Source organism: Papilio polytes, unplaced genomic scaffold (genome assembly GCF_000836215.1).
Source record: "Papilio polytes unplaced genomic scaffold, Ppol_1.0 DF822178.1, whole genome shotgun sequence".
Classification (NCBI taxonomy): Eukaryota; Metazoa; Arthropoda; class Insecta; order Lepidoptera; family Papilionidae; genus Papilio; species Papilio polytes.
In genome coordinates, this window is record NW_013527026.1 from 3,616,192 (window position 1) to 3,628,863 (window position 12,672).

Below are 12,672 nucleotides of genomic sequence, written 5' to 3' on the forward strand. Positions count from 1 at the left end.
AGTTATAAATATATTAACATACTATAAAGAAACATTTATATCTTTGTATGTAACAAATAAACTCAAAAACTACTGATTGATTTAAAAAAAATTAATTTGAAAGCTACCGTATCACTGAGTAATATAGGTTATATTTATTACCAGAAAAATAACATCTACCAAAAAAAAATCTGGGAAAAGAAACAGTATGGTTACATACTTAAAAGTTCCAATTTTTTTATTACTTTGTTTGCAACAAGAGAGAAATATTCAAATGTGTATGCTTTTTTCCAAATTACATCTACATAAAAAAAGTGTATGTACCTGACAGCATAAATCTGGACAGGCAGCAGTATAATATAGCATAGCCAGAATAACAGATACAATTCCAGGGTGTTTTGTCTATCAAATGAAAACTGATAAACCAATGTATTGTACAACGAAATGTTGGGACTTCCGTTAACAAGCCAGAAATCATACTGTATATTCTGTGGCACATGTGTTAACGTTTTATTGTCAGCAGATGGTGCTCCTGTGTAATGGTGCCATAAGCATGTCACCTCATCTAAGTAACATGACACCATTGATATATACCAGAACCTGAAAACATATTGAGATATTCAAGTTCTCAGATTTACAAGTTGTCTTGTAGTGCTTCACATTAACTAGCTCCGCATGACTTAGACCATGCGGGTCACGCTGAGCAGCAGCCCATTGTTGTCAATTGATGTAAACATTAGTGCATAAGAAACTGTATTCTATTTTTTTTATGACAACAATAAAGATGTTTTATTTATTTATTTAAAGCACTTCATGACAGTCGACTGGGGAAATCCCTTAATGTTCCATCGCTTGGCAGATTAGAATACTACAGTATATGTACAAGTTATGTATAGAAAACCAGCTGTTTAGATGCCCTAAATTACATATGACATACAAAGCACATTGTGTAAGTTAGCTTAGCAGACATTTTTTTAAAGATTTCATTATGTCTTGTGATTGATCAATAACTGATAATAAAATGATACAAATACATTAAAACAAAAGCATTGTGATGTTCAGATAAGCAATCTATACTAACACACTGATTAGAGATGACAACAAAACAAACTATTTCATAACAACCTAATGATATCAGACTTCTTATTATCATGTTCAATTACAGATCTAGAACAAACTTACAGAAATACTTTCTCTTTAATTAATAATGAAAAATCTGACATACTACTACAATATTGTTTGTGTAAAATATGTTTCAGTAGTAAAAGACAAATTGATTGTATATATGCACAAAATATTATGGCTTCTGATTGATTTTATTAGTATTAAATACACACAAAAATAATAATTACCTAGGCTGTCCTGTGTTTTGTATCACATATGTGAATTGGTTGTTTTTGACAACATTCCAAGGTGTATCTTCATCAATACACAATTTACCTTCAGGACAAGGAATGCGACGAAATAAATCCTGGCCGCATGTATTACATTTTGGATGATAAGCAGATGAGTTTAAATTTTGAAACATAACCTGGCAAGCTGTTTCCTTGTCAGTGATGTCACGATTCTTATAATAATGAATAAAGTGTCGTCTATCTAATACTGCAAACGTGATAGGATACTTAAAATGTTGATCGGAGGTAACGTTTCCAAAAATATATCCATATGTTTCCTTCTGGAAATGTATATCTGTCTTCTGAAATCCAAATTTCACTAGGAACTTGAAAAATTCTTGTGTAGAAAACTGGCCTTTTATGTGTTCCGATGAGACACAGAGAAATAAAGTCCAGAATAAAAGAAATGCAACTTTGTTAATACACATTTTGACGTCAAAATACCGTCACACCAATTTAACATTTCTGTAATAGTATTTCATAAGCTTCCATAGTCACTTATCATATTTCATATTTCAATATGTTACAATTCTACCCATGATTTTCTTATGTGCTTAATTGAAAGTGTACCAAGTAATATTTTCTTACGCAAAAATGGACCAGGCTATCATTTGTACTATTTTATGTCTTGCATATCTATCTTTAATTGTCAAAAGTCAAAACTTAGTGTCAAATAGGACGTCAAAGTTTGTAGTTTTTAAGAATTTTGGCAATGTATCAAAGCACTCAGTCAAGTTGCACAAATTCATTTGAAAATATTTTTATGGTTTATTTTAAAAATTAAATTATCACATAAACAGTTGTTATAACAATACTTTCTATATATATAAATAGTACAATTTGAAAGAAAAAAAACTGACTATGACTGACTAAATATAATTAAAAAGCTGATATGAGCAACTACATAACATAAGAAACAATCATGGAATTTTCTGAGTGTACTTAAGCTTTATCCTAAATTATACAATTAAATTATTATAAATAATAATTATGTTATAAATATACGAAGTACTTATAGTTACATATATATCATCTGTAAGATTCTGATTGACCGCAATCTATGGTGGATGGTGTTTTACAGTTTAGATTGGTTTAGATATGTGAAGATGAGAACATAATGATACGAGTATACAATTAATATGTTCAGTGTTCGATTAGATTACTATAACTATGTTGATGATTAAAATATGTGGGAAAATGATTTCGAATGCTAACGTGATCTACTTCTGTGCTTGTCAGCCATAGAAACTGCGGTCAAAAGTACCTAGCCCGTTTCCTTTGTGATCTCCTAATCTATATTTTAGTATCAATTACTTTTATTAATGCTCAAATTTTCCCATCACTGTATCCATGGTGTACTATGATCTTATAAGGATGAACTTGGGTCATTTTTATTGTTAAAATGTTTTTTTACTTCATAACCTCCATCAGGCGGAAGCGACAATAATCTTTCATTTTCTCACTATATCAGTTTTGATGTGAAATTATAGTTTAGTAATTTGGTTTAGTTTGTAAGTTGTAGTGTTTTCTGTGTGCTTCTATCGTTACTATAATGGTGGAAATAGGAGTGAACCAACAATCAGCTGACGAGAGTTTGGAGAATGCAGAATGGTACTGGGGTGATATTACAAGGTAATAAATTTTTCATTTAAAAATAATGCAATAATTTATAACACGAATCATGCCCAATTTTCATAAAATTAACTTTATATAGATAGGAAATCCTACCATATAAAGTTAATTTAATTTACCTAATTTACATTGCTTTGAAGTTGAAGGGTCGAAAATTCGAGGGTCATTTTCTATTGTGTGATTATCATAAAAATTGTAGGGAACTGTTACTATGGGAAAGTAAAAAAAAATGTCTTTTTCTTAAAGTAAATTACTTCCCCCCCCTCCCCTCGAAAAAACTTCACAACAATGTAAATATAATAATTTCCTATATAAAATTCAGCACAGTATTCTATTGTTCAGTATTACCAAAAGTTAAACAAAAATCCATCACCAATATATAGATATGTATTGGTAATTCAACATATTCCAGCTAGGAGATGATAGAGGGCATCATTTGTGATAGTCTTGGTGAATTATGCAAGTTAATTGTTTTTGAGTTCTCATGCTATATATACATACATATTTTTACAAGATAAGTTAAAAATGCAACAACAATATTTTTTTAAAAACTATCAATTGTAACTTACTTTTTCTTCATATTTATAAAAACCATTAAAACACTGATTATTTGACAATATAGAAACATCAATTATCTGTCCAAATTAAGTAACCATTTAACTTCAATTTTTTTTCAATTTTTTCTACTGAAAATGATTGTTTAAATAGGCTAGCAGATTATTTAAAATTATAACCATTTTCTTATCTCTCCAAAAATGCATAATAACAAGGGTCTTGTTTCAAAGACACTGAAAAGGAAGGCAGTAATTCATACCCAAATTAAGCTAATGGTTTTTTAAAATACCATAAAAGCACTTAAAACATTGATATTTTTTAGAATTAGGGTAAAGAAAAGTTTGTTACAACAGATGAATAATAATTGCATGATGCATCATTGTAGTGATGATAAAATATTTCTCTTTAAGATTTCATATAATATCATAATTTTTCAGAGATGAAGCTAATGAAATCCTTAGGGATACCTGTGATGGTACTTTTCTGGTTCGCAATGCATCCAACAAAGATAGTGGTTATACATTAACTGTTAGAAAAGGTGGCACAAACAAATTAATAAAGATCTACAACCAAGATAACAGATATGGATTTTGTGAACCCTTTGAATTCAACTCTGTTGTGGATTTGGTTAAATTTTATAAAGAATATTCCCTGGCACATTGCAATAGCAGTCTTGATATTAAACTCATGTACCCATTGTCAAGGCTACAAGAGAATGATGGTGCTGATAATATCAATGATGAAGCCCTCGAGTCTAGGTACAAGGAGATCCATAAGGAGTTTGTGCTAAAAACCAAGAATTATGATGAAAGATCTGATTCATATATGAAGCTAAGAGGAAAACTCAAAATGAAGAGGCAATCTCATGATGCTTTTTGTGAAGCTGTCAAAGTCTGTGAGGAACATTTAAAGTTACAAGAAAAAATGCACACTGAAGCACAACCTCATGAGAAAAATGTTCTCATAGAAAATAACAAACAGTTAGTAGCACAAGTGAACAACTTAAAACAAGCAAAATTGCAGTTATATAATTTACTGAGGGAAACTGTTGAATCTAACTTATTGCTTGAAAGAGAAATAACCAAATTAAAATCTGATATCATTAATCTATACAAACTAAAGGACAGATACAAAGTGTAAGTTTTTATTTTTTTTTCTTCTACCTATAGAAAACCAGGGTAAGGGTATTTGTTAGTATAAATTTTAAGGGAATAGTCCAATATTGTATTTGCATGAATACTAAAATAGAAAGGAAAGAAGCTTGCATTCTTCCTATTTAATTTAATACCAATATTACCATTTGCCCAAGTTGGATAACTAATGAATAGAAAGTAAGAAAAGCTGTTTTAGAATCTGTATAGACTGAAAAATGGTGGTTTAAACCTAGGCAAAAATTAATATATTTCCTGATTTCTGTAGTTTTTACTTTATCAAACAATTTTGTGACCTAGAAAGCACAACTAGGACATTACAGCATTTTGATAACATTGATAAAACTTTTAGATGATTGTACAATACATACTTTTAATATAGAAGTAAATAAAATTGAATCTAAAATATTCATATTTTAACAACCGTTAAAGTTATTGTGCAATATATAATTTTTCTTATTTAAAAAATAAATAAAAATCGGATGAAGTTTACATTTGTTCTGTTAAAGTGTCTTAAATCATATTTATAATTTGTATTATTTTGTTCAGATGGCTTAAACGAAGAGGTAAGACCGAGGAATATATTCAAGCTTTAGAAAATAACAACATTCATGTTCTTGAACAATTGTATGCACACAATGAGTCAATAAGTTGGATGGTGGAAAATTGTACAAGAGATACGGCAGAGAAAATGCTTGAAGGAAAACCTCAAGGAACATTTTTAATAAGACCCAATTCAACGGGACAACTGGCATTGTCTATTTGCTGTAATAATATGGTTTACCATTGCATCATTTTCAAGACTGAAAGAGGATATGGATTTGCAGAACCTTACAATATTTATAAGTAAGTTGTTTTTATAGTCTGATTTGTTGCAATAGCATCTCATCAACCATTAAAAAAATGTGTTAATACCTCTTACAGTGGGCATGTTAATTATATGAAATAATTAAAATTTTATCCTGTTCTGATACTAATAAAACCACATTTATAACATTAAAATGATATTCCTCTAGTATTTTATATTTATAGTATAACTATGACTTTACTCCCTGCTTTGTCCCTCTAAAATATTGATTTTTATTTTTGCAAATAAATTTAGTCATTCGATTCCTTTTTTTTATAACATAAGGTGGCAAACGAAGGTGGCAAGCGGCCACCTGAATCCGCCAAAATGGCGAAGCGACCGCTGCCCATAGACATCCGCAATTGCAGATGCGTTGTCTACCCTTATCCGACTGAGGAGGAGACGCACATAAAGAGGATATTTCCCCTTCCTATGCATCTCCTCCTCCGTCTAATCCACTTCCCCTTCCCATCCCCTTCTTATGAGAAAAGGGTGGTAAAGAGAAAGAGACATAAATTAGTGCCCATTCATGCTAAGATGTTAAAGCGGGCACTACCACCGTTAGATATAACTGATTCTATAATAGATTCCTATAATCACTGGCAACTTAGATAATTGTTGTCAAATTGTTAGTCCTACTCTTGAGAAATTGGATTTTGTTTGTATACCTTTGTCGTCTTTTGTACACTCACAATGTATACCAGTGATCTGTTGGGATTGATGACCTTTGTATATTTGTATATGGCTGATGGATAATCTTGATGATGAAAATTTATACTTTGTAAATATATGTTTAACATGTTGATTAATCTAGCGAGTTCAATGTCATATTAAAAAAATTGTAGTGGCATTGTAATGTTAATTCAATGTATATAATATTTCCTTATTTTATTTACAGAACTTTGAACGAACTTGTTCACCATTATGCCATCAATTCGTTAGAAGAGCACAATGACCAATTACGAACCGTTCTGAAATACCCAGTTAATGCTCATTTGGTGAAAAAACCTGAGAAGAAACAGATACAAGAAATACCACATCAAGAAACAACGCCATTACAAGAAGTGCAGCAGATGGAAACACAGATATTGTCATACAGACGGCAACGAAAGCAACGTCTGCAGATGCCCTAATATGTGATCCGTTTTGATCTAGTCTGTGTATATTTTAATGAACATTATTTACATATTTTATTACAACCCAGTGATTATTTGAATGTGTAAAGAATCCTGAGTATTATGTGCATGAATTTTGTATGATAATGTTTGAAATTCATCGTAATTCTTCTTAGTTTGTTGAGGTCGTTTCACAGTAATATTTCACGGGTCAAGTGAGGGAAGTGAAACTTGTAATGGGCGTTTTCAAGTATACGCATCTCATAAAGTAAAAAGTAGAATGTGTTTGCAATATTAAAACAGGTTTGTGAGTGCTTTTACGTAAGTATTGCTGAGTTTCCTGTAGATTTGTGATATGCCAAGTCGTTTTGACTTGTTAAGATTATTTGGGAAATTCATTAGGTTTACGTACTTTTATATATGTGGAAGAGAATTGATGTTTGTGACTTCGAGTTTGTAAATTGTGCGTGGTTTTGTATCATTTTGTGAATTCTCGCACGATATGGTATCATTAAATTCTGGTGTAGTGTACGGATATATGTATGTATAATCGTAGAGTTCATAGACTAAGATAATTGTACAAAGTGATGATAAATATTATAGATATATTTATTTAAGTACTAATTATATTTTACAACAAAGTTGAAACACTTTTTTTAGTTTTTTATCGGGGTAATTACTGCATTATAACAATTTTTTTGCATATGAGCAGATAATATGATCTCTGATGTACTTTTGTGGAGGTAGCAGCCACTTTCAATGTTGTAAATTCAAGCTAAAAATATTGGCTCTGCCATCATTTCCTTTTTTTGAGTTTATTCAGATGTAAATTTTAAAATGTCTACATACTTTGCACTTAGTGCTACTACCTAGTGTACAGAAAACTATTTGAATCAGGCATGATCAGGAGCGGTGCTAGGTACGGTCCGAATTTGTGGTTTGCTCAAAGATGGAGGATAACTTTGTAATTAAAAATATTACTAAGGAAGACTCAATTTGGCAAGGTACATCAAAAGTATCAATTCTTAAACTTTTTCTCATACCACCGAAAAATGTCCAAGTGAACTATAATTTAATGGCTAGATTAACTAATGTTTTCGATTTTTTTACAAATTTATTACGCTTTGACTTTGGCCTCTTTTATGCAACTTTGGTATGTCCATCACATATTATAAACAATTAAAATCTCAGTCATGACATTTGTTGGTAGATCTTCTATTCTTCCTATATTTGGTAAACCATTAAAACTTTAATTAAAACATACTCAATATTTCGTCAATTAGATATTTTACTTTATAATATTTACACCTTTTTATTTTAATATATGATCGATGGATAACGTTTGATGTAAAAAAATTGGATTATAGTTGTAGAATTTTCTAATTTATTTTTATACTTTTATCAAAATTGAGAGCAGGTATTTCTCTACAATTTTGCACTTGCTATAATTTTAAAACCAAAATAAACACTGATAAAAGTATACCTAAAACTGTGCTCTCTTCACTTGTTGCAGAATGTTGTAAAATAATCTTAATAATAACTCATCACAAATTTTATAAAATAGTTTTTTTTTACCTTACCAAACCTTAAAATTAATATTAGGTAATATCTGCATTTGACTGAAATGAGTTAAATATTAAACTAGCAATATTGCTATGTTGTATTAATGCAATTGTTATCTAAAATTATGTGCCATCCTTTATTATTTTGTTTTTTTACTGGTCATGGGAAAATGGTGATGTTTATAATTCAACCCTTAATTTTTTATAAAAAATAAAGCTACATTCTGAAACCTGTATATAACACTAAATTTGTGAACCCCGAAAATATTACAATTCCTTATTATTCTAACTTTATGTCTATAAATTCTAATATTGTATTTCTGAAGCTTGTAACAAATATTAAAATACTGTTTTTTTTTTAGCTGAGATATTCATTTTAATACATTGTAATGCGTAATTTTTAATCAAACACTAAAACTTATAATTTTCTCCTAAAATGTAAAGAATATGTATAATGTTAATTTTTAAGTGAGATTATTATATTATAGTTATTTTTATATTTATTTAATTAATTAATATAAAGAACGCAACATTGAGTTTATGTGACGGGTATAGAGGTGTTCCAGTTAAGCGTATAATATTTTTTATCTATGTAAATTAAGTTTATATCAATATATGTATATTTAACAGCAATATACTATTAATACAAAAATATGAATTGTTTTTACAGTAACATGTTTTTACACTTTCCACACAAATATAATTTAAAAAAATTATATAAAGATGAATATTTATGAAAATACAAAATAAAATATGGGATGTACTTTTATTTTTTTAAATAAATGTATCACATCTATGAAACATATCATTTAAGTTTATACGCAACTGGTCTTGACCCTCTTTGTATTTATATAAAATATGGGTTAAATTGTATGAAGTAAATATAATGTTTTAAAAAAATGTGTTAAAATTAGATATGCTATTAATATCATTTTTGTCTTTGTTATTCAGGCCTTTAATTATCATCTATTTTCTTGGGTCGTTGAATATAATTTGATCTAATACAATAAATGCTTTGTGTATTTAGACAATGTCTTAAACTTGTGTAGAAAATAATATAATATTGATCTCAAATATAATTTTATCTACCTAAATTGCTCGATGATTTATAACAAGTGTAACATAGAATAAATAAATCTCCCTTAAGTGAGTACATCGATACCTGGATCCGTAAAAATTTATACATTGCCGCCATGTTCATAACATTGTAAAAGTAGCGTAAGTGTTAATAAACATTTTATCCAATTTATAATTGTTATCTCATTTATCAACAGTGGTAGAGCCCGCTTTAACACCTTTGCACGAATAGGTTGTCGCACCCGGTGCAATACCAGAAGTACACAAAAACAGGCGTGAAGCGTCAAGAGAAAATAATTTCTCGTATTGCCTGATGAGTGTTTTCCGGAGACCCAATTTAGTTACATATAAAATCCATAACAAAGTAATGTTTAAATATATTCATTGTCCGATAATCATTATCTCAGTAAGGGGGCTGTCGTTACCGCGTGTTTCAGATGGGATGCTAGGAATACGAAGTACGAACACTATTTGTTCATAAGCATGGGCATTGCCAGCCGATGCTCTAAGGGGGAAGGCCGATGATTTAGAGGAGGGGGTAAAAGTAGTTAAAACACCTTTTATTCCAAAAATAATGAAAGGGCTGGAAATATTGCATTATGGTATTAAGGCAATATTGCCATCCTTTGGAGTTGTTATATATATAAATAGTGTCAATGTTACGAAAATGCCGTTTTTTACGGCTTTCAGATCAACAAATTACAAAAACATAAAATGTACCCTGTAGCAGATTCTGCACCTTTTTGAAAAGCTACCTATCACATTTATACATTGATTTTTTCATTTTTATACATTGTACAATGGACACGGTCAAGGAAAAATATTTTTTTGGCAACACTGTTTATACACTGATTTTAATCCTTTTCCGCCATTTTGTGGACATTGGCGTCGGTGCTCGGATATTGTAATAATATTGTAGGAAGATAAAAGCTTCTAATTTTATTTTTAAGTTACTTTAAGTGTATTTCGGACAAATGTGGTATAATTGTTTGGAGGATTAACAAAACAAACATTGGTAATAAAAATAAAACCATGTGGACATCAAGATACGCCATAGCGTATGCGTCGGTTACTCCTGATTTGCTTTATTTACAGGCTTATAGAAAATGTCACGCTACGGTGACTGCAAGGTGTACGTTGGTGATTTAGGTAATAATGCAAGTAAACCAGAACTAGAAGATGCCTTTTCATACTACGGTCCCTTAAGGAATGTGTGGGTAGCGAGGAATCCACCCGGCTTCGCATTTGTAGAATTTGAAGATCCCCGTGACGCTGAGGATGCGGTTGGTATTTCAGAAATCCGTGATTCTTTGTATTTGTTTCTTACAAGAAACATGTACACATTCGAATGATGTTATATTATCATAATCTTTTAGATTCGTGGGTTAGATGGACGAACGATTTGTGGCCGGCGTGCTAGAGTGGAAATGTCCAATGGAAGTAGAGGGTACGGACGTGGGCCGCCGCCTAGGTCTCGTCTTCCACCGCGTCCTTATGACGATCGCTGCTACGATTGTGGGGACCGTGGTCATTATGCACGGGATTGTACACGTCGCCGGCGCCGCAGGTAGCTATATTTATATTTACACAAATGTATGTGTTTTTGGTATGGAATCTTTGAGGCTGTGAATCTTCGTAAATGTTTATATTTTTCGCATGTTTAATTGGTTCGGTACACATCATGATGTAATATTTATTAACACAAGACTGGGGTAACATTAAAGATTCCATGTCCAATGTGTGGGACTCACGTATACCAATGATAACTATGTTATAGGTTATCATTGGCCTGTGCGCCGAGAACGAACTCTTCAGAGTCTGCACTTCTTATTGTCTGCGCTACGTAGCTTACACTTCGCGGCGTGTACTCCGCTTATTGACAACTGTAACTTCGCTCTGCGAACTACGTAGTGACGGCCTACGTGCACACTTCACTTTTTGAAAACTACATTGAGCATTATGTTTGTTCAATCGACGCGACACACGTCTAATGTAATCACTGCGTGCACTCAGTGAGTTACACATTTATATCCCATATTTGTGTTCAGAGCAGGCCTGCTGTTATAATCATTTATTTTCAGTTATTCAGTTAAGTATAGTTAGGACAGTACATTAATGTACACAATGGAGTGCACATTGGGACACATAGAGGTAACGTTTGGAGCATAGAAGATTTTATATGTTACAAAGTTAACACTAACAATTAAAATTCTCATTGGGGTTGTCATAAAATATCAGTCAGAATTATTATCTTAGGACAATATTTTATTTCATGAGTACTAAAATTGATGGAGAGTTTAGCAAAAGATTCTTTATAGTAAACTTACGAAATTATCAAATAAGCTATATTCAATGTTTTTGTATCTATAATATTTAAAAAAAACTTTCCTAAACATCCTATACATATACAATTAAAATTTTTGTTTATAGTGGACAGTTGTAATAAGTATACATTCGTGGTGAGAGTGTAATGTTAGTTGTTGTGTGTCCGCCGCACGAGGTCGCGCACACCGCGCTCCGGCTCGCGGTCCCGCAGCCGTTCCCGCTCGCGCTCTCGCTCCAAGGGGAGGTCCATGTCGCGCTCCAGATCACGTTCTCCATCCAAAGATTCTAAAAAGTCCAATTAAATTTGCCACCAATCATAGTTTAATAATTCCAATGATTTAATGTTTTCATTCATAAGACATCACATTTTTGTGTTCATCCAGACTATGTTTTATCATTCCTGTCTCTTGAATGTGATGTTTTTAAGGGTACAATGATATATTGATTGTGAAATCAATATACTGTCATAACAATTAATTGCTTTTATTTCATAAATATACCTCAATCCTCATGACGCTGTATAGGTAAATTGTCTAATGAATGGAAACTAGTCTTACAAGTAATAGAAGTTTATACTCTAATGACTATAGGGTTATGAGAGAAATAAATGTTTGTCTACTTTTAGTATTTTAAACTATAATTGAATTCAATTGGAATTACAAATTATATTTATAGATGTCATCTACTGTCTGGATTTAATTTGGATTTATTGTGCCTAAATTGATGACATGTCTGTGGTCAGTCTGTGATTCTTCTTCATGATTACAACCTTATAAAAGTAAAATTGTTAAGAAAGGTTTGAATTCGACTATACATCTTTCCCTGGAGGGGACAAATATCCGTTTGTATACTATACTGTAATAATTGTCAGCTTACTATACAGTCACTCACTGTACACTACATTGCAGCAAAAGTTTAGGTACTAAAATTAACATGACAACTATTGGAATACAGTTGCAGGAAGTATTAACAATGGATTTCTTTCCATAAATTATCTCTCGTTTGCTGTTATATTTAGAATAAAAATTTACCCAT

At 31.1% G+C, this 12,672-nt stretch overlaps 3 protein-coding genes across 4 annotated transcripts in view; 2 read left to right on the forward strand and 1 right to left on the reverse strand.

The window, feature by feature from the left end:
* LOC106106736 (integral membrane protein GPR180-like) overlaps window positions 1–2,022 on the reverse strand; it is a 5,714-nt gene extending 3,692 nt beyond the window's left edge. The window contains exons 1-2 of the mRNA XM_013287382.1: window positions 1,332–2,022; window positions 304–579 (exon numbers count right to left, since the gene is read on the reverse strand). Of these exons, the coding sequence (XP_013142836.1) occupies window positions 304–579; window positions 1,332–1,801 (746 nt within the window). The 5' untranslated portion in view covers window positions 1,802–2,022. The remainder of the gene's footprint in view (window positions 1–303; window positions 580–1,331) is intronic.
* A 460-nt stretch (window positions 2,023–2,482) lies between these two features.
* Window positions 2,483–7,989, forward strand: LOC106106684 (phosphatidylinositol 3-kinase regulatory subunit gamma). The gene is made up of 5 exons (XM_013287311.1): window positions 2,483–2,499; window positions 2,805–3,005; window positions 3,998–4,696; window positions 5,261–5,557; window positions 6,457–7,989. Exons 2-5 carry the CDS (start codon window positions 2,926–2,928, stop codon window positions 6,689–6,691), a joined length of 1,311 nt encoding a protein of 436 aa, XP_013142765.1. The 5' UTR covers window positions 2,483–2,499; window positions 2,805–2,925; the 3' UTR covers window positions 6,692–7,989.
* A 2,171-nt stretch (window positions 7,990–10,160) lies between these two features.
* Window positions 10,161–12,114, forward strand: LOC106106626 (serine/arginine-rich splicing factor 7-like). Of its 2 annotated transcripts, none has more exons than XM_013287234.1 (4): window positions 10,161–10,327; window positions 10,408–10,595; window positions 10,689–10,879; window positions 11,855–12,114. In XM_013287234.1, exons 2-4 carry the CDS (start codon window positions 10,419–10,421, stop codon window positions 11,937–11,939), a joined length of 453 nt encoding a protein of 150 aa, XP_013142688.1. In that variant the 5' UTR covers window positions 10,161–10,327; window positions 10,408–10,418; the 3' UTR covers window positions 11,940–12,114. The 2 variants fall into 2 exon arrangements, with proteins under 2 accessions (XP_013142688.1, XP_013142689.1); XM_013287235.1 differs by lacking the exon at window positions 11,855–12,114 and adding an exon at window positions 11,090–11,794.
* The last annotated feature ends 558 nt before the right edge of the window (window positions 12,115–12,672 follow it).